This window comes from Eretmochelys imbricata, chromosome 2 (genome assembly GCF_965152235.1).
Source record: "Eretmochelys imbricata isolate rEreImb1 chromosome 2, rEreImb1.hap1, whole genome shotgun sequence".
NCBI classification, from domain to species: Eukaryota; Metazoa; Chordata; order Testudines; family Cheloniidae; genus Eretmochelys; species Eretmochelys imbricata.
The window spans coordinates 206,313,902-206,337,576 of NC_135573.1; the positions used below are offsets into that span (position 1 = coordinate 206,313,902).

The window sequence follows — 23,675 nt, forward strand, 5'->3', positions numbered from 1 at the left end:
ATGAGCGAATATGAAACAAGACCAAGATAGAATTTTTAAAACAATGCTTTTCCAAGTTTGACATAAGCAGTAAATGGCCCTTTCAGCATTTTGACATGTAATATAAAAGATTACCCTAAAAAAGATTACTATTAAATTCAGACCACCACCTTTGGACTTTTATTTTTAAAGCAGTAACACACGAAACAGATGGTACAGAGCCAATAAGACCATAAATATAGCTCTTGTGTGAGAACTGAACTGGAACTCAAATTAGTAAAAGTACAACATATATAGATATCACTTCTTCCTCTGAGACCTATATACAGTAAGTCCCCAGTTCCAATTAACAAAAGAAATGCAAACAAAAAACAAACAGCAATTCCTTATAATTATTTTTTCTCCTTATTCACTTGGATGGAAAACAAACAAACAAAAAGGAAAACAAACACACTTTCACAATTAATGGGTTGATCCTTAAACTTTTACAGACACCAGTAGTCCCAATTATCAGAGGGTAGCTGTGTTAGTCTGTATCCACAAAAACAACAAGAAATCCATTGGCACCTTAAAGGCTAATAGATTTATTAGGGCATGTCTCCTTCAGACAGAGACAGACACCTACAAGATCTTCATCAAGCAGTCTTAAAACTACAATACCCACCTGGGGTATCGAGGAAACAGATTGACAGAGTGAGACGGGTACCCAGAAGTCACCCACTACAGGACAGGCCCAACAAGGAAAACAACAGAACACCACTGGCTATCACGTACAGTCCCCAGCTAAAACCTCTCCATCACATCATCAATGTTCTACAACCTATCCTGGAAAATGATCCCTCACTCTCACAGATCTTGGGAGGCAGGCCAGTCCTCGCTTACAGACAGCCCCCCAACCTGAAGCAAATACTCACCAGCAACTACACACCATGGAAACACTAACCCCGTTGCCTACTCTGTTCCCATATCTACTCTAGCGACGCCATCAGAGGACCCAATCACATCAGCCACATCATCAGGGGCTCATTCACCTGCACATCTACTAATGTGATATATGCCATCATGTGCCAGCAATGCCCCTCTGCCATGTACATTGGCCAAACCGGACAGTCTCTACGTAAAACAACAAATGGACACAAATCAGACATCAGGAATGGTAACATACAAAAGCCAGTAGGAGATATAGCCGTGAAAAAAGCTAATGCGGTATTGGGATGCATCAGGAGAGGTATTTCCAGTAGGGATAAGGAGGTTTTAGTACCGTTATACAAGGCACTGGTGAGACCTCACCTGGAATACTGTGTGCAGTTCTGGTCTCCCATATTTAAGAAGGATGAATTCAAACTGGAACAGGTACACAGAAGGGCTACTAAGATGATCCGAGGAATGGAAAACTTGTCTTATGAAAGGAGACTCAAGGAGCTTGGCTTGTTTAGTCTAACTAAAAGAAGGATGAGGGGAGATATGATTGCTCTCTATAAATATATCAGAGGGATAAATACCAGAGAGGGAGAGGAATTATTTAAGCTCAGTACCAATGTGGACACAGGACCAAATGGATATAAACTGGTCACTGGGAAGTTTAGACTTGAAATTAGACGAAGGTTTCTAACCATCAGAGGAGTGAAGTTTTGGAATAGCCTTCCAAGGGAAGCAGTGGGGGCAAAACATCTATCTGGCTTTAAGATTAAACTCAATAAGTTTATGGAGGAGATGGTATGATGGGATAACATGATTTTGGTAATTAATTGATCTTTAAATATTCATGGTAAATAGGTCCAATGGCCTGTGATGGGATGTTAGATGGTGCTTTCCTGGGAATCTGGCTGGTGTATCTTGCCCATATGCTCAGGGTGTAGCTGATCGCCATATTTGGGGTCGGGAAGGAATTTTCCTCCAGGGCAGATTGGAAGAGGCCCTGGAGGTTTTCCACCTTCCTCTGTAGCATGGGGTCACGGGTCACTTGCTGGAGGATTCTCAGCTCCTTGAAGTCTTTAAACCACGATTTGAAGACTTCAATAGCTCAGACATTGGTGAGAGGTTTTTCTCAGGAGTGGGTGGGTGAGATTCTGTGGCCTGCGTTGTGCAGGAGGTTGGACTAGATGATCATAATGGTCCCTTCTGACCTTAGTATCTATGAATCTATAAACACTTCAATCTCCCTGGACATTCAATAACCAAATTTAAAAGTAGCCATACTTCAACAAAAAAAAATTCAAAAACAGACTTCAAAGAGAAATTGCAGAGCTACAATTAATTTGCAAACTTAATTTGGGCTTGAATAGAGACTGGAAGCGTTGGCTCACTACAAAAGCAATTTTCCCTCTCTTTGTATTGACACCTCCTCCTCAGTTATTGGAAGTGGACCACATCCACCCTGACTGAATTGGCCTCATCAGCAATGGTTCTCCACTTGTAAGGTAACTCCCTTCTCTTCATGTGCCAGTATATTTATGCCTGTATCTGTAATTTTCACTCCATGCCTCTGAAGAAGTGGGTTTTTTCCCCATGAAAGCTCATGCCCCAATAAATCTGTCTTTAAAGGGCCACTGGACTCCTCGTTGTTTCAATAGTCCCAACAACATCAAAGTTCTGATCTATACCATTTAGTGTCCTCTGTTCTCAAAAGTAGTTTTTGTAATGGAAAGAAAGCGATGTGCTATTCTTTTTCTCAGAAGTTAGAGCTTATTGAGACACTGTAATTTCCCCACAGTAAGGATACAACTAGGGTTTCCTTTAAAAACCCAACTGATTAACTTCAAAATTTACCTTCCATCATTTACACCTAGAATCACTAGCTCTGACTGGAGACAGAAGATTCTGATTCATTTTGAGAGAGATGTTCCTCCCTCTCCCCTGCCCCCAAAATATTTTTTTTTTCAAATAGTGAAATATTTCACTTTGAAAAAAATTAGTAATAACTCAGGAAATCCTTGGAGTTGCCTGATATCCTTTCATATTCCACTTTAAAGAAAAAGAAAAACAACTTCACAAAAAAATTATCTAGTTGAAGAGACTATTTCAGGTGGATCAGTTAATTTTTTGTCAAAATTGTCGGGAGCATGGGAGAGTCAAAATCCATCCTTCGCTAACATAATACAAAATTTATTTGGCATGATTAAGGCTACAAGTTTGTCACAGATTTCATGATTTTTTGTGACCTTCACAATGTCAGCCCTGGGCAACAGGGCTAGGGCAGTCAGTTCAAAAATACAGAATTCCTTTTGATAAAGTCACTACTTTTGTCATGACAATGCTGCATGTTTGAACAAAACCTGGGAATGAAGCCTCAAAGCGTTTTTTCTGAATGCAGTGCACATAACATTCACTGCACATCATCTCAACTTAGTGGGCGATACCTGGAGAAAAACATTTGGAAAAGTAAATGAACTTGTTATTTCTGTAAAACGTGCATTCACTGCCTGCCCTGCCCGCAAAGCATGGTTCAATCAATCATTGCAGGAAAAAGGGAAAGTGCCTGCAATTCCCTTTCCCCAGTAATCACATGGTGCAACAGCTGATTTGTAGCTGTCCGTTTTCATACCAGACAGCTGGAGGATTATGTGGGGTTTTTTGAGAAGTAGAAGTGAAGCTGTAGTTCATCTGTTGAAGATGTGGTCACTTTAACAAAATCAACAGAAATAAAACTGATATATTGCAGCAATTCAAGTATTTCCACCAAGGATAATGGCAACTCTCACTGCTTATGAGAGATCAGAATGCATAAGGTGGCAAATGATTTGACGGATCTTGCCAGTTGGGAAAAGTCCTTCAATGGCACAACTGACAACCTGTTAGCTAAGAAAATCCTTTGCAAAAACAGTGTTAAAACTGAAGCCTATATGACTGGTTCTTAATGGTTTTGTCAACCCGCTGTGTTGTGTTTTTTTAAACCCTGCCAACTGTTTGATCCCAATCAGGCCAAACTTCTTGACCTTGCATCACTAAATATATTTGAGTCTATTCCCCTGTTTGAAGACAATGACTTGGCAAAACCCATGTTTTTTACCTACAGCAGTGCAGTTTCTGAAATGAAGTACTCTGACATTGTGGCACTTCAAAAGATCACTTTCCAAGTAATAGTTCTAAGGTGTTTATCGTTGCCAGTTAACAGCGCAGACTGCGAGAGATCATTTTAGTCTTACAAAGATATCTTGTGAGATGATAGATGCTCAAAGATGACAACCTGGCAATATATAGCATGCTGTTTCAGAATCATGGAAAGCTGTTAGTAAATGACCATTTTACATTCTAACAGTTAATCATGTCAGTAGTCAAAATTATATAAGGTTTGATACCAATTCAAAAGCTCCTGTATTGATGTAGTGAAAAGTGCATTACTGTATGCACATTTCCATGATTTCATTGTTTATTGCCACATCCTGTCCGTGACTTTTAATAAAAATACCAGAGACAAATTCTTAGCCTTAGTCATGATCCAGTATGGACATAACAGCCACATCTAACTATGAAAAGATTAGAAGGCATACAAGTTTCAGAGTATGTTAGTCTGTATCTGCAAAAAGAAAAAGGAGTACTTGTGGCACCTTAGAGACTAACCAATTTATTTAAGCATAAGCTTTCGTGAGCTACACAGCTCACTTCATCGGGTGCATTCAGTGGAAAATACAGTGGGGACATTTATATACACAGAAAACATGAAACAATGGGTGTTACCATACACACTGTAAGGACAGTGATCAGGTAAGGTGAGCTATTACCAGCAGAAGAGCAGGGGGAGAAGAGGAACCTTTTGTAGCGATAATCAAGGTGGGCCATTTCCAGCAGTTGACAAGAAGGTCTGAGGAAGAGTAGCAGGTGGGGGGGGGGGGGAATAAACATGGGGAAATAGTTTTATTTTGTGTAATGACCCATCCACTCCCAGTCTTTATTCAAGCCTAAGTTAATTGTATCCAGTTTGCAAATTAATTCCAATTCAGCAGTCTCTCCTTGGATTCTGTTTTTGAAGTTTTTTTGTTGAAGAATTGCCACTTTTAGGTCGGTAATCAAGTGACCAAAGAGTCTGAAGTGTTCTCCGATTGGTTTTTGAATGTTATAATTCTTGACGTCTGCTTTGTGTCCATTTATTCTTTTACGTAGAGACTGTCCAGTTTGGCCAATGTACATGTCAGAGGGGCACTGCCCCCCAACCTGAAGCAAATACTCACCAGTAACCACACAACAGAACCACTAACCCAGGAACCTATCCTTGCAACAAAGCCCATTGCGAACTGTGTCCATATATCTATTCAGGGGACACAATCATAGGCCTAATCACATCAGCCACACTATCAGAAGCTTGTTCACCTGCACATCTACCAATGTGATATATGCCATCATGTGCCAGCAATGCCCCTCTGCCATGTACACTGGCCAAACTGGACAGTCTCTATGTAAAAGAATAAATGGACAAAAATCAGATGTCCAAACCGCCCCCCCGCCAACCCCTCGCTCTCCTGCTGGTAATAGCTCACCTTACCTGATCACACTCATTACAGTGTGTATGGTAACACCCATTGTTTCATATTCTCTGTATATATAAAATCTCCCCACTGTATTTTCCTCTGCATGCATCCTATGAAGTGAGCTGTAGCTCACAAAAGCTTATGCTCAAATAAATTTGTTAGTCTTTAAGGTGCCACAACTACTCCTTTTCTTATTATATCTAGGTTTTTTGTTTCTACAGGTAGTGCACATACATCGGTGCACATAAAATTTACTCCACACTTGAACGGAAAAAATTAGAGGGAACATTGTTTCCCACCCTTTTAGGTATAAGCCAAAATAAAGGTACAAGCTTATAGCTAAAAAGCTGGTAGATGTGCATCAGCTGCAAACAAACATCATGATAAACCAGAAAGACAAACTTGATACATCAGTTGAGTTGTATAATAATAATCAGTTTAAAACACGAAGTATGAAAAAGTAGCTGCCCCCCAAAAATAGTACATTAAGTCCCTTTTTTGAAAGAGAAAATTTCTATTAATTTTCACAGATATATGCAAAGTAGCATAATACATTTTGTATTTTCCTTCCACTATTGCGTCTGTCAGTGATTGGCCATATTTGCTATTCCATTCTTCTCTTATCAAATGTAACTTTAAGATAACTAATACTGTATATCTATATGACAAAGAAAAAAAACTGTGTGCCATTCAACTCAAGGACACCGTTAAGTAAGTCCAGATGTCCTTAGCCATTTCCACGTTAAAGGGTATTACATTAGCCATTTTCTCTACCCAAAAAAAAATAATTTTCAGATCCTGCAGCAGAAGAGTCTGAAGCCATTTCCTCCTCTGTCCCTGGTGTATGCAATCCCTTTCATCCTCTTCTTTGTCCAAGGCTGACTCAGGCTACCAAACCAGTTGTTTCTTCAGAGGAGGTGCAAGTGGAAAGAAACAGCATCAGTTTAGCTGAGACAGTACAGTGCTTCTCTAGTGGGATAAGGTACTTTCCCCCTCGTTTTAAAAACTGGGAGATTTTGCCAACTACCTGTGACGGGGCAAGGCCAGATGGCTATAGAAAAGTAGTGGGAGATAGATATATTAGCTCCAGGCTAAACAAATCCCTGGTACCAAGATAAGTGAAATGGAAGCTGCTCCTGGTCAGTTAAGACACCTGGGGCCAAATTAAGAACTTTCCAGAAGGCAGGGAGAAAGCTAGGTTGATTGGGACATCTGAAGCCAATCAGGGGCTGGCTGAAACTAGTTAAAAGCCTCCCAGTTAGTCAGATGGGTGTGCATGTCAGGAGCTGTGGGAGGAAGTTGCACTGTTGGAGAGGCTGAGTAGTACACACCATATCAGGCACAAGGAAGGAGGCCTTGAGGTAAGGGTGATGTGGAGCTTGAGGAAGTGAGGGCTGCTGTGGGGGAAGTAGCCCAGGGAATTGTACATGTCATGTTTCTAAAAGGTCAGCTACCATAGCTGATAGTATTAGGATCCCTGGGCTGGAGCCTGGAGTACAGGGTGGGCCCGGGCTCCCCCCACCGCACCTTTGCCCCTGATTAATCACTGAGACTGGGAGACAACAAAGACTGTGCAAGGAAGGATAACTTCTCCTCACCTCCCTCGCTGGCTTATGATGAAAATGGCTCAGTAGACTATGACCCTTGTCTCTAGAGAGAGAAGGGGTACATGGAGGGTCACAGTGAGCCTCTGAGGCTAGAGAAATCCACCAGGAAACGTGGGACCCACGGAGCAAGGACAGAGCTTTGTCACATACCCCATTACATTCCCCTCATGATGGACCTTGAAGTCATGACCCCAAGGCTGAGAATCCATGGTTCAGTCTATACCTAGGTGATGCAGCAACATAAAAGTCAATATTCATCATGCTATTCAAGTAATCAAGATGTTGCTCAGATACTAGGATTTGACCTATAGATGGCATGAGCAGTCAAGGTTGATATGAAGTCCTCAAAGTCTGAGACAAGAGCTGAAGCCGGGAAACAAAGGATGGTCACCCACGAAGGCCTTTATTTGCACTTCAAGAGGCCAAATCTCTTGGTATAGTGACACACAAAATCATCATATCACTGTTCCTTATCATTCTGAAGCTTTGGTGTGGGCCTCTTCACTCAAACCTGGAAAAGCCAGCAAAATATTTTAAGAACATTGTTGTTCCACTGTACAGATATTAGGCTTGTACCTGATTCAAAGGCTTCTGCAAACCTTTATTATATAATATTCAATCTTGCCTTATTTTCAGTTTACTCCTTGGGGAATTCTGTGTCACTGCACGTGTGCAGAATTCATGTCCCCCACAGATTTCTTTCCTTCCCTGCAAAAAAATTACTTCTGACGAGAAAGCAAAGGGAAGGTGCAAGAGCGGTCACTCACCCCTCCCCAGCAACACAGGCAGGTTGGCTTGGGCACCCAAAGCAGCCAGTAGAGATGTAAATTACCATCGGGGGCCAGCAGACATGCATGAAGGAGAGAAACACACACTGTCTGTCTCACTCACTATTGAGGCAAGCTCGGCGTGGAGGGACAGGGCTTTGGGATGTTTCTGAGGAAGCAGGCGTGGGGCAGGCTCTGTCCCCTCAGTCAGAGCAGAATATAGCAGCCTGCCTGCTTAGTGAATTGTTCCTGTTGTCTTTGTGAATTCCCTCAGGAGTATAAAACAGGTGTAAGAGTTTTAAAGCTCCTTTACATTGCTAGAGTGGTGTAGGCTGTAGGGGGACAGTATGGCCTTATAAATACTTACGGTGTTTTAGTGATTAGAACTGGTCTGAATTTTCGGACTGAAAAAATTTCCTATAAAATGTTCTCCATGAACTGTTTGCTACTGACCTTTCTGGAGATGGTCAGTAGCCAATACAAAATATTGAGTTTGATTCCCCAGCCCTCACTTACTCTTCAGTTGCCTACTATGTAACACTGAGCATATGCTGCAAATATTTTTTGACTAATAACTAGAAATAAAGGGTCAAACCTAGTTACACTATTATTAGGCAAAGGGATTTTGGGATTTCCTCCAATGCTCCCCACTCACATTCTCCATCCATTGTATTGTAGTTTAAATAAGTTACCGAACTATTTTAAACCAGAGTGATTATATTGCATTATTTTGACAAAATATGCAGAATTTTAATATACTGTGCGCAGAATTCCTCCAGGAGTACCAGTTGTCTAACTTCACTGCATATTTGATCAGAGAGAACTAATGTGAATATTTGATCCTGGCAATGTCAATCCTGCAGAAATATTTCAAGGCATCTCTGCAGCAATATATGGATGTAGATTCCACATATCATTCATCTGAGACCCTGGCGGTTTCCAAGTTCATTTTGGAGCGGGAGCCACAGCAGGAGAGTAGTAGTTCACTCTGACTTGCTGCACAGGGGTAGGAGGAGTGAACAGTGAAAATCTAGGATATCCCAAAAAGTGTACAAGAGGCTGGAATCTAAAAGGTAAATATCTCTCTTTCTGAAATATGGAGAAATTATTGAAGTTCTCATGAGTCTGAAAAAAGACTCTGAAGATATATGTACAGTAATCCAGTGAGAGGTTGTTGGCAAGAGTTCCTATATGGAAATACATTTAAAGACTAGCAATAATTATTGCTAAAAAGTAAGGCTCTGTTTGTCACAGATGCCATGATCTCAGTGGCTTGGGCAGCCCCAGGGCCACGCACACCGGCTGCTGGTGGGGCAGTCAGGGGCGGACAGTTTCAGGGCTGGGGTGCAGAGCAGTGCTTACCTGAGATGGCAATGGTAACTCCTCTCCCTCATTGCTAGCTCCACATGCTGCCTCCGCCTGCAGGCACCACCCCCACAGCTCCCATTGGCTGCAATTCCTAGCCAATGGGAGCTGCAGAGTCACTACTTTCCAGGAACCAGGTAGGGAGCCTTCCCCAGCCCCACCAACCCTCCCCTTCCTGGCACCTGCAGTGCCCCACGGGCTGCCCTCCTGAGCCTTCCCCCCCAAAGGCTTAGTCACAGGTATTTTTAGTAAAAGTCATGGACAGGTCACGGGCCATGAATTTTTGTTTACTGCGTGTGACCTGTCCATGACTTACTAAAAATACCAGTGACTAAAACGTAACCTTATTAATAAGTTACTTGGTATATACACAAAGTGTTTCCCTTCTATTATAATATGTAGGTGGTTCAACCCCCTATTTTTTTTAAAAAAAATAGTCCACAGCATTTTATGCTAGACATATGAATAAATTTCCTTTTTAAGATTCCTCTACCTTTGTCTCTATATATAACTATTTATAAAAGAAAAGCAACAAGGAAGAAGGGAAGGATGGCCCATTGGTTAGGACACTAACCTAGGACTTAAGAAACCTTGGTTCAATTCCCTGTTCCTCTGGGCAAGGTGCTTAGGGTCTCTGTAGCTCAGTTTCCTATTTGTAAAATGGGAATAAAAGCACTGCCCTATCACACAGGGGTGTTGTGAAGACAAATTAAAAATTGTGAGATGCTCAGATATGATGATAGAGGAAAGTTAGGTATTTAGGACAACCTAATGTGATCACCTTCTAAATACACCACTAGGACATAATGGAGAAATCAGAGGCAACACTTGTGTGTGCACTGAAAAACAAAATTGTTATTTGGTAGAAGTACATATCATAAACATAAAACAAACCACTGAATACTCCTGTTAGAGTTTGAGTCTTCAGAAGCTGTGAGAAGAAACAAATGATCTAGTTTCAAATTCCCTCTGAAGCATTAAGTTACAGATAAAACCATGTATTGCATTGAAACTAATGCCAATTTAAGTTTTGACCTTTTCAGCACTAACACCCAAGGTGAGTGTGTCTGCCCTGGGTAAATTCAAAGGCTTACCAGGGCTTGTAATTCAATTTTCTCTTTATGCTTAAAACTCAGACCAGGCATCAATACATAGACAGAAAAATAAATTTACCTTTCTTCTAAATGGCAAAAAGCCAGACAGAAAGAAAATATCAGTATTAAAGAACAGCTTAGAAGAACATGTAACAACCTGTCCAAAAAAAGTTGAGTCTGAATTCAGAAGGCAAGGTAATTCATTTAAAGAAACATGAATAAGTTAATTAGGACACCAGTTCCCCAACTGATCTATTAACCACTGGTGGCTCACAAAGCACCTCCTGGAGATTAACAGAGAACTGATGGGTAACATGGAGCTGGCCCTTCCTCTTTTTCCATCTACTTCAAATGTCCTTGCCAGAATGCCTGTAAAAGCAGCTGACAATGAGGCCAGTCTAGCTGCCTCCCTTTCAGGCCACTGCTCCATAACGTAAGGAAACAGAAGCCAGGCACCATCAGCAGCCCTTTTGTGAAAAAGGAATACCTAGAGAACGATGGGAACAAGCAACATGCACAAAAGAGGAACAGAACAGAATGGGTGTGATAACAAAAAGAGAAAACAATGATTAATTTCAAAGACAATATATTTGTTCCATTAAGGACAGTTAAAAATATATTTAGTCCTTTCCTAAAATTACTTATTCACGTAAGCAATTGCTATAGTTGCTACAACAACGTCCTGCAACTCTAAACGCACGGAAAGATAAAACACTTAAGTTGTGGTTCTCTCCATGAGGATGTCGGAGAACCCAGGCTGGGAACTTGAGAAAACAAATGCCTTATATAACACAGAAAAATGGGGAAACTGACTGTTTGTGAAAGGGATCAGTTTAAAGCTGCATTTAAGGATAGAATTCTAAAAGGGACAAAAAGAATAGGGACAAGTACTAAAATGAAGGCCATACACCTTAAAGGAATTAGGGCAAATTTCATTACACTGAGCAAATTTTACATACATGACCAGAGGCAGCAAAGGACAAAAGAGGGGGGGTGGGGGGCGGAGAGAACATGGTTTTACAAAGGGAGTTAATACATTTAGATGGAAAAAAATATAGCAAGATACCACAACTCCTCAGTATGTGGAAACAAACATAAGCTTTGTCTACACTTAAAATGAGCACTCACCTAGCTACGTCACTCAGGGATGTGAAACATTCATACCCACGAGCACTGTAGTTAAACTGACCTAATCCATGGTGCAGGCAGGGCTACTGCTGCTCAGGGAGCTGGATCGATATTGGAAGCGTCTACATGACAGCAGCATAGCTACAGTTGTGCCACTGTGACTCCCATAGTAAACACAGCCCTTAAATCTTAGTCAGGTCCCTCATCCATCACTGTAACTTGCTATGTTGAACTAAATGAAAATTCCACTAGACCTCTTGACTTGACAGTTTTTAATACAGACACACAACTATCACTGGTGCAACAGCAATAACTTCCCATAAGCCTCAAAGATGGCATTCATTTAACCTTGGAACAGTTTTGGCCTTTAAGCAAGTTCATTCTCCTCCACAAAAAGCCAAGGTCTTCCCATCCCTCTACATTCACAGCCAATAAACTGACACTTTGAGGTCACTGACAGAAGTCAGATTCTCATTAGTTACAATATCAAGACCGCTACACAGGACTTTAATCTTTCTTGTTATTTAGTGAGTTCAGAATCCCTTGAAGACTATTTCACTAGGCATGCATCATATCTTCACACTATTACTCACCTTTCTAAATATCATAATAAATAATAATCAAGTGTGATTCATCAGCTTTCCCAACAACCCCAAGGTATAATCAATCTCTAACAGTCGTTTATATTCTTTGTCCCCAGTACAGTGTTTGATCTTGTATCAATAATGGTTGTTTCAGCAAGAAGACAGTTTCTCAATGACACTTTTTCATTTTACTGCAAAGAATGTTTAAAAGAGAAAAACAAAACAATGTTATAGGGTTAGATTTGGATTTTTTCTTCTTTTAAACAGGGACACTAGAATATATGCTAATTGCCTCCCTGATTTTTAATCAAATGTATGTAACATCAGTTTTTAAAGTTTAAATTTTAACTACTTCAAAAGAACGACAGGACTATATATGGGTAACCTTGCCTCTTCCCAGTTTATCTAAAAAATTAGGCCAACTCCAAAATTTAAAAAGATTTTCTTTAAATTCAAAGCTTCTGACAGTAATAGTATATACCCATAATAGATTACAACCTCAAAAATGTCCCCTAACTTATGACAATGAACTCAATTTAAAAGTTAATTTATAAAAAGTCAGACTGTTACTGCAAACTTAGTAAAACATTTTAATCCCATTATCCTCTTCACTAAAACATTCCTTTGAAATTCCAGTAGAATGCTTGCACCTCCATTCTTCAAATGGATGTGCACTTTACTTCACATACCAGGTTTATTCAGTTGCACTCAACTAACTGAAATCTTACTTGGATTCCCTCCTGCCCCCAAACTTTGCAGATTTACAAAATGTGTGCTTTAGAAAAATTGCTCCTTTATAAAACCATGTACTCCTCCTGCATAATTCTTGTACCAATTTCATTTCAATGATGCAAACAGTGGATTGTACGATGTCCACAGATACAGTAGAGGTGTAAGCAAGTCGCAGTACCTATCTATGGAAAAACTCATTTGTTGGTCTAAAAAAAAAAAAAAAGTGTTGCCTTTTGACAATCTGAAGACTAGATGTCAAGTTACTTGGTAGAACACTTAAACTTAACATTTGATAGTACCAATACAGCTAAGAGACAAAACTTTCTAGTGTAGGCAAACCCTAAGACATACAGCAAGGATGCAACGCAGGCAAGGGAGATGCAATATAAATTCTGTCAACAGTAATGGAAAATTGAGGGAGAAACATCCAGTTATCTTAGAGACAGGAGGAACACTGCAGGGAAGCTCAGCGAATCATTATAATGAAACCGGCTCCAAATGCTGAGCTCCATAATTCCTTCCACTGCTGTCTCACCTGGCTTTGATCTACAGAGAATAGGAAGGAAACAATGAGCCTACATTCTCCAACATCCTTTCTCTGTCAGCAATTAGTGAGGTGCACACAGAAAAGTTTTTCCATAATAACATTCTAAAAGTTAACACATTAACAAGAGACTTAATTTTAGCTACATATAAAAAATAGAAAATATTTGATAAATAGAAGTCAATAAAGTCATAAGAAAAAAAGTACAACCTTTAAAAAATATTTTTCTGTAATAGTGCTACCCATGGTTGTTTTCCTGTATTCTGTATTACACAAACTACATTAAAAAATTACAGTTGCAAAATCAAGCACTCAAAAGTTGCGAACGCCAGAATTAAAGATGGTCTCTGCAACTTTAATTTGGCCCCCTTGTGGGTATACTTTATCATACAGTCTAATTACATGATCATATGCTATTTTTTCCCCCTCAGATCACTGCCTGATTAAGTGTACAGAATGGACATGGCTCTGGGGATGAGTCAGGATTGCACAGCAGAAAAAAAAAACAACACACTATTATCCATAGGATTCCTGCCTCATTTGTTGCAAAAGTTAGAAAGGCGTATGAGGCAGGGGACTGAGGAAGAGAAAGGACTGTTTCGTGGTTAAGGTAACTGAATGCTGCTTGGGAAAACTGGATTCTATCCCTGCCTCTGGCACAGAATTCCTATATGATCCTAGGCAAGTCACATAAACCAAACTTTTCAGAGATGGTACTAATTATGTGTTCCTCATTTTCTGGGTGTCTGACTTGAGACCCAGGAATCTGATCTGCAGAAGTGCTGGGCACTTGCATCTATAACCCAAGTCAATGGGAAGATAAACAGTGGGTTCCATTCCAGGCTTTGGAGGGGAGCATTCTCCAGTGGACACACAGTTCTGCCAGTTCCCCCAAGACTGACACGTTCTCTTGTGTCCTCTCCAACTTGTCACTGTTCCAGTCCTGTCTCTTCCCCACCTCTTGGTCCTTTTCTCAGACTTCTCATCCAGTCCTTCTCTATGGACTCCCCGAGTCCCAGTCTTCCCCACACTGCTCCAATCCCACTCCCCTTGCCCTGTCTCCCTCCATTCCCCTGGCTCCATGTCTATACTTAACCAGTCCCAGTTCCCCCCTCTTGATTCTTCATTCGCTCTCTCCCTTCAAATACTCCCCGTGCACATGTTCCTCATCCCAGTCTGTGTCTCTTCATCCAATCTTAGAGCCCCACTTCCAGGTTCCCTGTCCCAGTCTCTTTGCCCAGCCAGTCCCCATTCCACTGCCACACCAAAGCTCCTTGAAAACTGTCTCTCTCCACCTCCCAACAAGTTCCCTGTCCCACACTCCTCATCAAGCTTCAGGCTCTCCCCATGAGACTCCCACTCCTAATTTCCTTGCCCGGCCAGTGCCAGTCTCCCCACCATCCCAACTCCCACTCTGTTTTCCTCCCCTTCATCTTTGATTCCTTCCACCACCATTCTATTCAAATAGCTTCTTACTACATGCTGCCTTGGTAACATCAAGGGGGGCACTGAGAGCACAGGGGAGACAGTCCTTGCTCTTAGTTCCCTGACCAGCCCAAGGAAACCTAAAGTTACACTAGGAAAGTCCTGCTCAGTCCCCTGCAGGCCAATTCAGGAGCTTGCTCACTGTGGACAGAATCTTCCGGTAAATGAGCTATGAAGCTCTAGCAAGCCTCTACTGAGCATGTGCAAACTGTGATTTTTTTTTCAAATTATTATAAATTGGCCAAATTTGGGCAGATTTTCACAGTGTCTGCAAAAGGCACATCCTTGAAACAGAGACTACACCCCTTCCAAATTTCATGTTCTTTGCTCCAAAACATGGGAGCACTAGTGTTTCTCAAAGAAAAGGTTGCCAGAATTTAACATAGGAAGACAACATTTTTCTCGCTACCCCTTTGTTCTCAGAAACAGCTAAACTGTTTTGGCTGAAGTGCACTTGAAGCTTACTTTTTGGGAAGACACCGAGCATAGAAAATTCCATCCCAAACAGTTATAGTTTGGCAAAGTTACAAGATCATGTTTCAGTTGCTTATCATAGAAAGCATTGTTACCTTCATAATAGATGGTGATACCAGCTCACTTAGAATACCTGCATTTCAATGAGCATATTTGAAAACCAAAAGACACGACACTAATTTGCATGCACATGTCAAGATCTAACATCACCAAGATTCATCCACTTAAACATATATCAAAGATTTTATAATTTAGTTTTTGAATCAGTAATTTAGAATGCAATGGATATTCAGTTACTGAAAAAGTACAAACTCGCTTACCTTGAAAATACCAACCCAATCCTTTTGGTGTGGTTGGATATACTGGGTCAGAGTGTAATGACATTCAAGATGTACATTAGGAAGGTAACTTTTTGCCACATTTTGAAAGATCACATGTGCAAAGTTGGAAGTCTGCAGAGCATTACTTGAAGATGGAGTTTCTTGAAAGGATGACATGACTGATCTGTAACAATATTAGAATTCTTATTACTTCAGAAAAGTTATACTCGAGGAATAGTCTAAGACATTATAAATGAGTTTAGTTCTCTTGAAAGATGCCACAATGTGAGCCCTACAAAATAAATTTCTCTATTCACAGAAGATATACTCCATAATGAACAGCTACACAGCACAAGGTTTCACAAAATACTTTGCCTTGTCTAGAGTACTTCTAAGGATGAAGGGTAGTTTGCCTTGCATGTCCAAAGACAATAAGAAGATGGAGCACTGTGCCCAGTGCTCCAGGTGGGTAACTCTGAATCCAGAGACAAGGAGGGCTATGACTTACAACCAATATTTTTAATGATGCTGGTTGCCTTGGTAAAGAGCACTGTAGGCCTGCAGACTTCCATAATTTCCCCTCCCAACTGCTGCTGTTCTTTTTCTGGAGGGGAGGTTACTAAGCCTGGTGCCCTACCTAGTATTGCAAGCAAACAGGAAGGTCCAGTCCTCAGTTGCTGTAACTGAAACAGCAGTTTGTTTGCTTTTTTAAAACACAAGTACTAGTTTCATTCTAAGACATTAAACTGTTTATTAAGAGGCTATCCTATTGATTTCAGTGGCACTATTCATGGTAGTAAACTTTAAGCACATGCACAAGTGTTAGCAAGATTGAAGCTTTATAAATCTATAGGGAGAGGAGGAAGAATATTTGAATGTTGTAATTTATCTTGCTCCATTTTGCAGTTGCTGTTATTAAAAATTATAGTAATTACAACAACTGAGTACAAGCCTTGATTCAGGTGACAACAAGTGAATCATGAGTAAAACATATTGTTTCAGGAACTACACACCCAATACCCATTGGAAATATTTCCATAGAGGGCTGACCATAAAGCAGTTTCAAATACTATGGGCAACTAGAATGAACAGATATTGCTCAGTCAAATCCAGTAAGGGTTAAACAAGGATTTCTAGCCCTAAACTCAAATATCTTTAGCCTATTACCATCTGATTTAGTACAATACATGAACCATGCACTAAAAGCAAGGGCATATTGTTTCAGTAGATTAGACTTTAAATAAGGATCAACACAGTTTTGCACTTTCACTAACACAACAAAATGGTAAAATAAGATTTTGAATTAGTGATTCTCCATGATTGCGAAGTATAGGTGAAAGATTAAACTTCAATTTACACAAAATAAATTTAAAAGGAAATTAAATATAAAGGAAGACACTAACATAGCTTTGGAGAGACAAGAAACAAGAAGATAACATGGCTGAAATATACCAGGGTAATAGCACCCACTGGGGTTAAGGGTCTGCCTAAGCAACTCTAACATAGTACAGCTTTATTCCTTGTGTGCACTTGTTCCATTACCTCCTCTCACTCTCCCCTCCCCCCAGAATAGCAAGGAGTGATATTTAAGGGACTCCCCTCACATTTGATCCAAAATATAAGGTCTATAAAACCTAACTTTTGCAAACCCAACAGTACAGTTTCCACGATTGTCTTTAAGTCTAATTAAAATATTTGTTTTTGGCAGCCCCACTGGTGCTTGAAACCAAATAATCACAGCAGGAATTGCAGGAAAATGGATATTTTTAATGTTCATTGTCCAAGATGTGAAGTGCAAAAGAGTAACCAAAACAAAAGGAGTGACAAGCAAATTGTACTTCTAAAATTCTTTCACTACTAAAAAAAAATCCTAATGTCTCTTTAGTAATGCAAACACAAAGATATTGGTTTCTACAGACAGCCACGCCATCTGGCATGACCAACAACTGTGCTGAAATCTTTTACATTTTTCAAAGCAGGCTCGGCTAGTCATTTACAAATCTGCATTTCTGTAGGTCAGCAGAATGTGTCTAGGATTATTACTTATTGGCAGGAAAATCTCTCTGAACTGTGGATGTAGCAGAAACCTATTTAGAGAGTTACAAGGATGACCCCAGAAATGTTGGGAAGCAACGAGGGCCGTTTGTTTACCCAGCTCACAGCCAACTGACTTGGCTGCCAGGAGAAGCATTTACACTGCGGGGCTGCCCTACAACAAGGACTCCGGTGGCACCTTAAAGACTAACAGATATATTTGAGCATAAGCTTTCCTGCGTAAAAACCCCACTTCTTCAGATGCTAAAACAGTGCGTCCCGCACCATACCGTCGGTTAACGTCAGGACCAGCTCCTCAGAAAACCCGGACCAGCTCCTCCCCCTCCCGCTGCAGCCGGGCCCTAAGCAGTTCCGGTGCCAGGCGGTCAGCACCTGATAGCCCTCCTCGCTTCCTCAACAGCAGCCGGGGCGAGGGGCGACTGACCCCGGACAGGTCACCTTTCCCCAACACCCCTCTAGGGCTCGCCATGGATCCCCCCGCCCCGCACACGCAGGTCCGGCCACGCCCCGCCGCATACACACAGAGGTCCGCGCCCCCCCCGGCGACACAAAGCGGCAGCGCCCCCCCGATTTGACCAGTGCCGGGCGGTTGGGCCGACAGAGGCCTCGAGAGCGAGGGAGCCGGCTGCGAGGCTGAACACGCAGCGCCCCGCTCCCCGCCGGGCCCAGAGTCACGGGCCACGAGCGCTCTGCCGCCCCGCCCCGGCACGGCACGGACAGGCTGAGGAAGGCCCTTACCTGGGACGACCACGGAGGACGCTGGGGACATCAACACGGCACGGCGGCCACCGTCAGCAGATCAGCCCTTCGCCGTCGCGGCCCGCGGCCCCGCCCCTGGAACGTCACTTCCGGTCCCGTGCCGTAGCTGCTGGATGAGAGGGGCATGGGCGGGGCTTGCTCTGAGAAAGCTGTACCCCTCCCACGACTCGGCCTGGGGTGGGCTCCTAGCAACCCCCGCCCAGCAACCGCCTCCTGCAGTCCGGGAGTTATTAGTCCCAGGGGCCCTCCCCAGCACACAGCCGTGAGGGGTTAGCCCTGGAGCCCGATGCCTGGAGCTGGCCCCATCGCGCTCGCTTCTCCCCTCTCAACACACACTGGCTCTGGGGATCGTGCCCTATAGCACTCGCTCTCTTTCCCGCACCCTGGACTAACCCTGGGGGCCCTGTCCCATAGCACTTCCTGTCCCGTCCCCCCCACACACTCTCTGATCCTGGGGAGCCGGCCCCGTAGCACTCGCTCCGCCAACACTGTCACTGACCCTGAGGAGCTGGCCTCACAGCAATCCCCACCTCACACTCTTGCACTGACCCTGCGGAGCCAGACCCATAACGCCACTGACCCCTAATCACTCACACTCTAACCCTTCCCCACCTCATGCACTTGCCTCACACACATACACCAATCCTAGTGAGCTGGCTCCAAAGCAGTCCCCTAGGGTGACCAGACAGCAAGTGTGAAAAATCAGATGGGGGTGGGGGGGTAATAGGAGCCTATATAAGAAAAAATCCAAAAATCAGGATGGTCCTTATAAAATCAGAACATCTGGTCACCCTACTCTCCCCACACATACTACAGGAAGCCACCCCTATAGCTCACTCCCCTACCTCCAGATACACACTTTGGGGAGCAAGTGTGAGGGGCAGCTCCAGTGCTCACATTCCCAAATACACATCGCAAGCACAGTCTTTACCTGCATAAAACACATCTGCCCAACAACTCAAACTTACCTTTTACACACATCATTACACCTTTCCCCCACCTAAATATTTACCCCTAAATCTGCACTATGTGCTCCTACACTTGCCCTGATGTACACACTCCCCTGCCCTGTGTGCACCCCCTAATTCACTAACATGAACTCATTACTCAGCTGAACATCCTCTATTTCCAAATCTATCATAGGATTAGATCATAACAGGCATGACACACTAGTTTCAGTTCTCAGATGGTATAAATTGTCAATCTCCATTAAAGTCAATGGCTATACCAACTGAAGATCTAGCCCAATGATCCACTCAATCCTGCCTAGGGTGACCAGCTGTCCCATTTTTATAGGGACAGTGCTGTTTTTTGGGACTTTTTCTTATATAGGCACCTATTACCCCCACCCCCTATCCCTTTTTTTCCACTGAATGCATCTGATGAAGTGATCTGTAGCAAATAAATAAATTCGTTAGTCTCTAAGGTGTCACAAGTACTCCTTTTCTTTTTGCGAATACAGACTAACACGGCTGCTACTCTGAAACCTTTACCCTGGATGTACTCTTGTATTCTCTCCCTGTCATAGTTATTGTGAAGGAAGTATATGACAGAGGCATGAAGTCATACTAGTCCTTGAGGAACCAGATTTACCTTTTTGGTAAGGTTATAACTCCTTGATGATTAGCTCTGACAGAAACATAGCTACAGTTGATTATATTAATTTATACTTCAAGCGATAAAGCAATTCACTGTACTCTTGTTGTGCAACAAATTACAAAAAGAACTTTTGTGTTTTATTTCTACTACAATTTAATATTTAAATGATTTTTATATTTCGTTATAGCATGGGATATACAGTAAGTTTTCCAAAACAGTAAGTGTGTACATTTTACTTTCAGATCAGTTCACAAGGCAAAGGAAGAGAGCATGCAATAATCTTTCTCATGTAAGCACAAGTGAATTTGTTAGAGTGCAGAATGAAGCTAGCTTGTATGTTAATCAGAAAACCAATAAATATTTGTAAAGAAATGGAGGGAGCTATTTTTGCTTTACCTTTATCATCCATTTCTTCCCCCACACTGCTCTCTGGAATGTGAGATGTAGCAGCTTCTAGTTATAAGCCACTTCCACTGGTTTTTTTTCTGATCTGAAGTTACTATATATACCCAGGGTGGGCAAACTTTTTGGCGCAAGGGCCACATCTGGGTATGGAAATTGCATGGAGAGCCATGAAAGCTCACAAAATTGGGGGTTGGGTGAAGGCTCTAGGGTGGGGCCAGAAATTAGTTCAAGGTGTGGGAGGAGGATTGGGGTGCAAGGAGGGCTCCAGCTGGGGATGTGGGCTCTGAGGTGGGGCTAGGGATGAGGGGTTGGGGATGCAGGAGGGTGCTCTGGGCTGGGACCGAGGGGCTCGGAAGGAAGGAAGGGGATCAGGGCTAGGGCAGAGGGTTGGGGCACAGGAGGGGGCCAGAGGTGCAGGCTCTGGGTGGCTCTTATCTCAAGCAACTCCCGGAAGCAGCAGCATGTCTCTCCTCTGGCTCCCATGCGGCAGTGTGGCCATGCAGTTCTGTGCGCTGCCCTGTTGGCAGGTGCCGCCCCTGCAGCTCCCATTGGCTGCGGTTCCTGGCAATGGGAGCTGCAGAACTGGTGCTTTGGGAAAGGGCAGCATAAAGAGCCCCCGGCTACCCCTACCTGTAGGAGCTGGAAGGGGGACATGCCACTGCTTCTGGGAGCCATGTGGAGCCACAACACATGCAGAGAGCTCAAGGGCTGGATTAAAATATCTGAAGGGCCGGATGTGGCCCCTGAGCCATAGTTTGCCCATCCCTGATATATACTGATCTGAAGTAATACAGTTAGGGCCCTACCAAATTCACAGCTGTGAAAAACGTGTCATGGACCTTGAAATCTGTATAGTATAGATTAAAAGTCTGTTGTGTACTTTTAACCTATACTATGCAGATTTCACTGCGGAGAGTAGCATTTCTCCAACTCAGGGATCCAACCTAAAAGGGAGTCGCAGGAGGGTGGGGTCGCAAGGTCATTGTAGAGTATTGCCACCCTTACCTTTACACGGCCTTCAGAGCTGAGTAGCCAGACAGTAGTGGCTGATGATGAGGGCCCAGCTCTGAAGGCAGCAGCGCAGTAGTAAGGGTGGCAATACCAAACCAGGCCATCCTGACTTCTGCACTGCTGCTGGTGGTGGCGCTGCCTTCAGAGCTGGGTTCCCATCCAGCAGCCACTGCTCTCCAAGCTCTGAAGGCAGTGCCACCGCCATCAGCAGAGCACAAATAAGAGTGGCAATAATGCAACCCCCCTATAATAACTTTGCGACTACCCCCACAGCCCGCTTTTGGGTCGGGACTCCTACAGTTACAACACCATGAAATTTCAGATTTAAATATCTGGAATCACGAAATGTACTATTTTTAAAATACTACGGCCATGAAATTGACCAAAATGAACTGTGAATTTGGTAGGTCCTTAAATATAGTGTAAGTTGTACAGTCAGCACTGGGGAGTTGATGAAAATAATCAATTTTGCTTTCATTTTGCATCCTTGTACCCATACTACTGGTTTTTGTGACTGTAATGGGTAGTGCTAAATCATGACTAAGGCTTTGATTTAGTCACGGGTATTTTTAGTAAAAGTCATGGACAGGTCATGTGCAATAAACAAAAATTCACAGACTTTGACCTGTCCATTTACTAAAAATATCTGTGATTAAATCTTCGGGGGGGGGGGGGGGAGGCTGCTGCGGGAAGGTACGGGGGACCACTGCTGGGGGCATCAGGGGTGCTGCTGGAGAGGCATGGGCCACTGCTATGGGGGGCACCTGCGAACCGCAGCTGCTTTTGCCATCCAGGGACCACGGCCTGGGGCCGTGGTCCACAGCTTCTCCAGCCAGCCAGAGACCGCTGCCCAGGGCTGCGGACCGCGGCTGCATTGGCCAGCCAGCTGGGGACTGCTGCCCAGGGCTGTGGACTGCGGCTGCTCCGACCACCCCAGGACTGCTGCCATGGGCCGCCGGAACAGCTCATGGTGTGACTGTCACCATGGCAGCTCCAGCAGCTGCTGGTGTGGTTGTTCCAGGGGCCATCTGAGCAGCTGGCCCCAGAGCCAGCTGTTTGGGCAGCCCTGGGGTCAGCCAGACTGGCCCCTGCAGAAGTCACCAAAGTCACAGAAAGTCCCAGAATCCTGAACACAGGAATCAAACAACAGGAGGCAGCTTTTTGGCCACTTCCACACACAGGCATCAACTTTTGTTGGCGCTGGTGGGTGCTCGTGCCCCTCCCCACTCCAGCCCTGGCCTGACTCCGCCTCCTCCCTGCCCCTATTGGATCCCTCCCCAAATCCCCGCCCTGGCCCCAACTCTTCCCCAAGCGCGCTTCATTCCCCCTCCTCCCCCCTCCCTCCCAGGTTTGCCACGCGAAACAGCTGTTTCGCAGCTCAAGCGCTGGGAGGGAGGGGGAAGAAGCAGGACGCTTCGGCCCGCTCAGGGGAGGAGGCGGAGCGGAGGAGGAGGTGAGCTGGAGCAGGGTGGGGAGCTGCCGGTGGGTGCTCTGAACCCACCAATTTTTCTCCATGGGTGCTCCAGCTCCGGAGCACCCATGGAGTTTGTGCCTATGTTTCAATGCCTCTTTCCAGCTAGCACTCTGCCCAAAAAGATCTCTGTCCAATTTTTTCAGTGCTAAATTAGCATTGCTTTACTTACTTACTTTCTGCCTGTCTCTGGCTGCTCTGGGTATTTCTGCTCCCAGACAACATGCACACTTCAAGCAATACCCAGAGAAATCCCTCTGCCCCCATAGCTCAATTCCTGACTGGCCTTGTATGTGGCCTGTGTTTTGCGTGGGAATCCTATCGTTTCAGATATCTTACTTCAAAGGAGTTTAACTGCTTACATTTATCCTGAATGAAGGCTGACTGTCATGGTCAGCAGCTTCAAGGAGATTTCACTCAATCTCCATCTTAAAAATACTAAACAAGAAAAGACCTATTGCTATGCAACATCTTTATGAACAGATGATAAGGAGAAAGTAAAAGGACTAAAGAAAAAAAGATTTTATTTAAATTTATTCTAAGTAACAGCAGATAGTCCTTAAATGACAATTTTTGGATCTCTTAATTTTGGATCTGGTGCTTAAATATTATAGATGTGGGCATATTAGAAATGTCTAAAATAGTAAGCCAACTTTCTCTTTGCAAGAAAAATTGACTTGTCAGTATATTCTTCCTGAAGCTGACCACAAAGTGGGTAGAATCCTTTTGTTACTTGTGTGGATATTAGAATGTGAAAAGACAAATAGGAATAAATATATATTGATGTGACTCACATAGACTCTCTGTCACTCATTCATTTTACCTCCTGTT

At 43.2% G+C, this 23,675-nt stretch overlaps 1 protein-coding gene across 3 annotated transcripts in view; it reads right to left on the reverse strand.

Moving 5' to 3' along the window:
* Positions 1 to 18,432, reverse strand: part of TAX1BP1 (Tax1 binding protein 1) — a 93,122-nt gene extending 74,690 nt beyond the window's left edge. For all 3 annotated transcript variants that reach the window (XM_077811343.1, XM_077811342.1, XM_077811341.1), the window contains exons 1-2: positions 18,338 to 18,432; positions 15,545 to 15,728 (exon numbers count right to left, since the gene is read on the reverse strand). In XM_077811343.1, coding sequence (XP_077667469.1) covers positions 15,545 to 15,721 — 177 coding nt within the window. In that variant the 5' untranslated portion in view covers positions 15,722 to 15,728; positions 18,338 to 18,432. The remainder of the gene's footprint in view (positions 1 to 15,544; positions 15,729 to 18,337) is intronic.
* Positions 18,433 to 23,675: the final 5,243 nt, after the last annotated feature.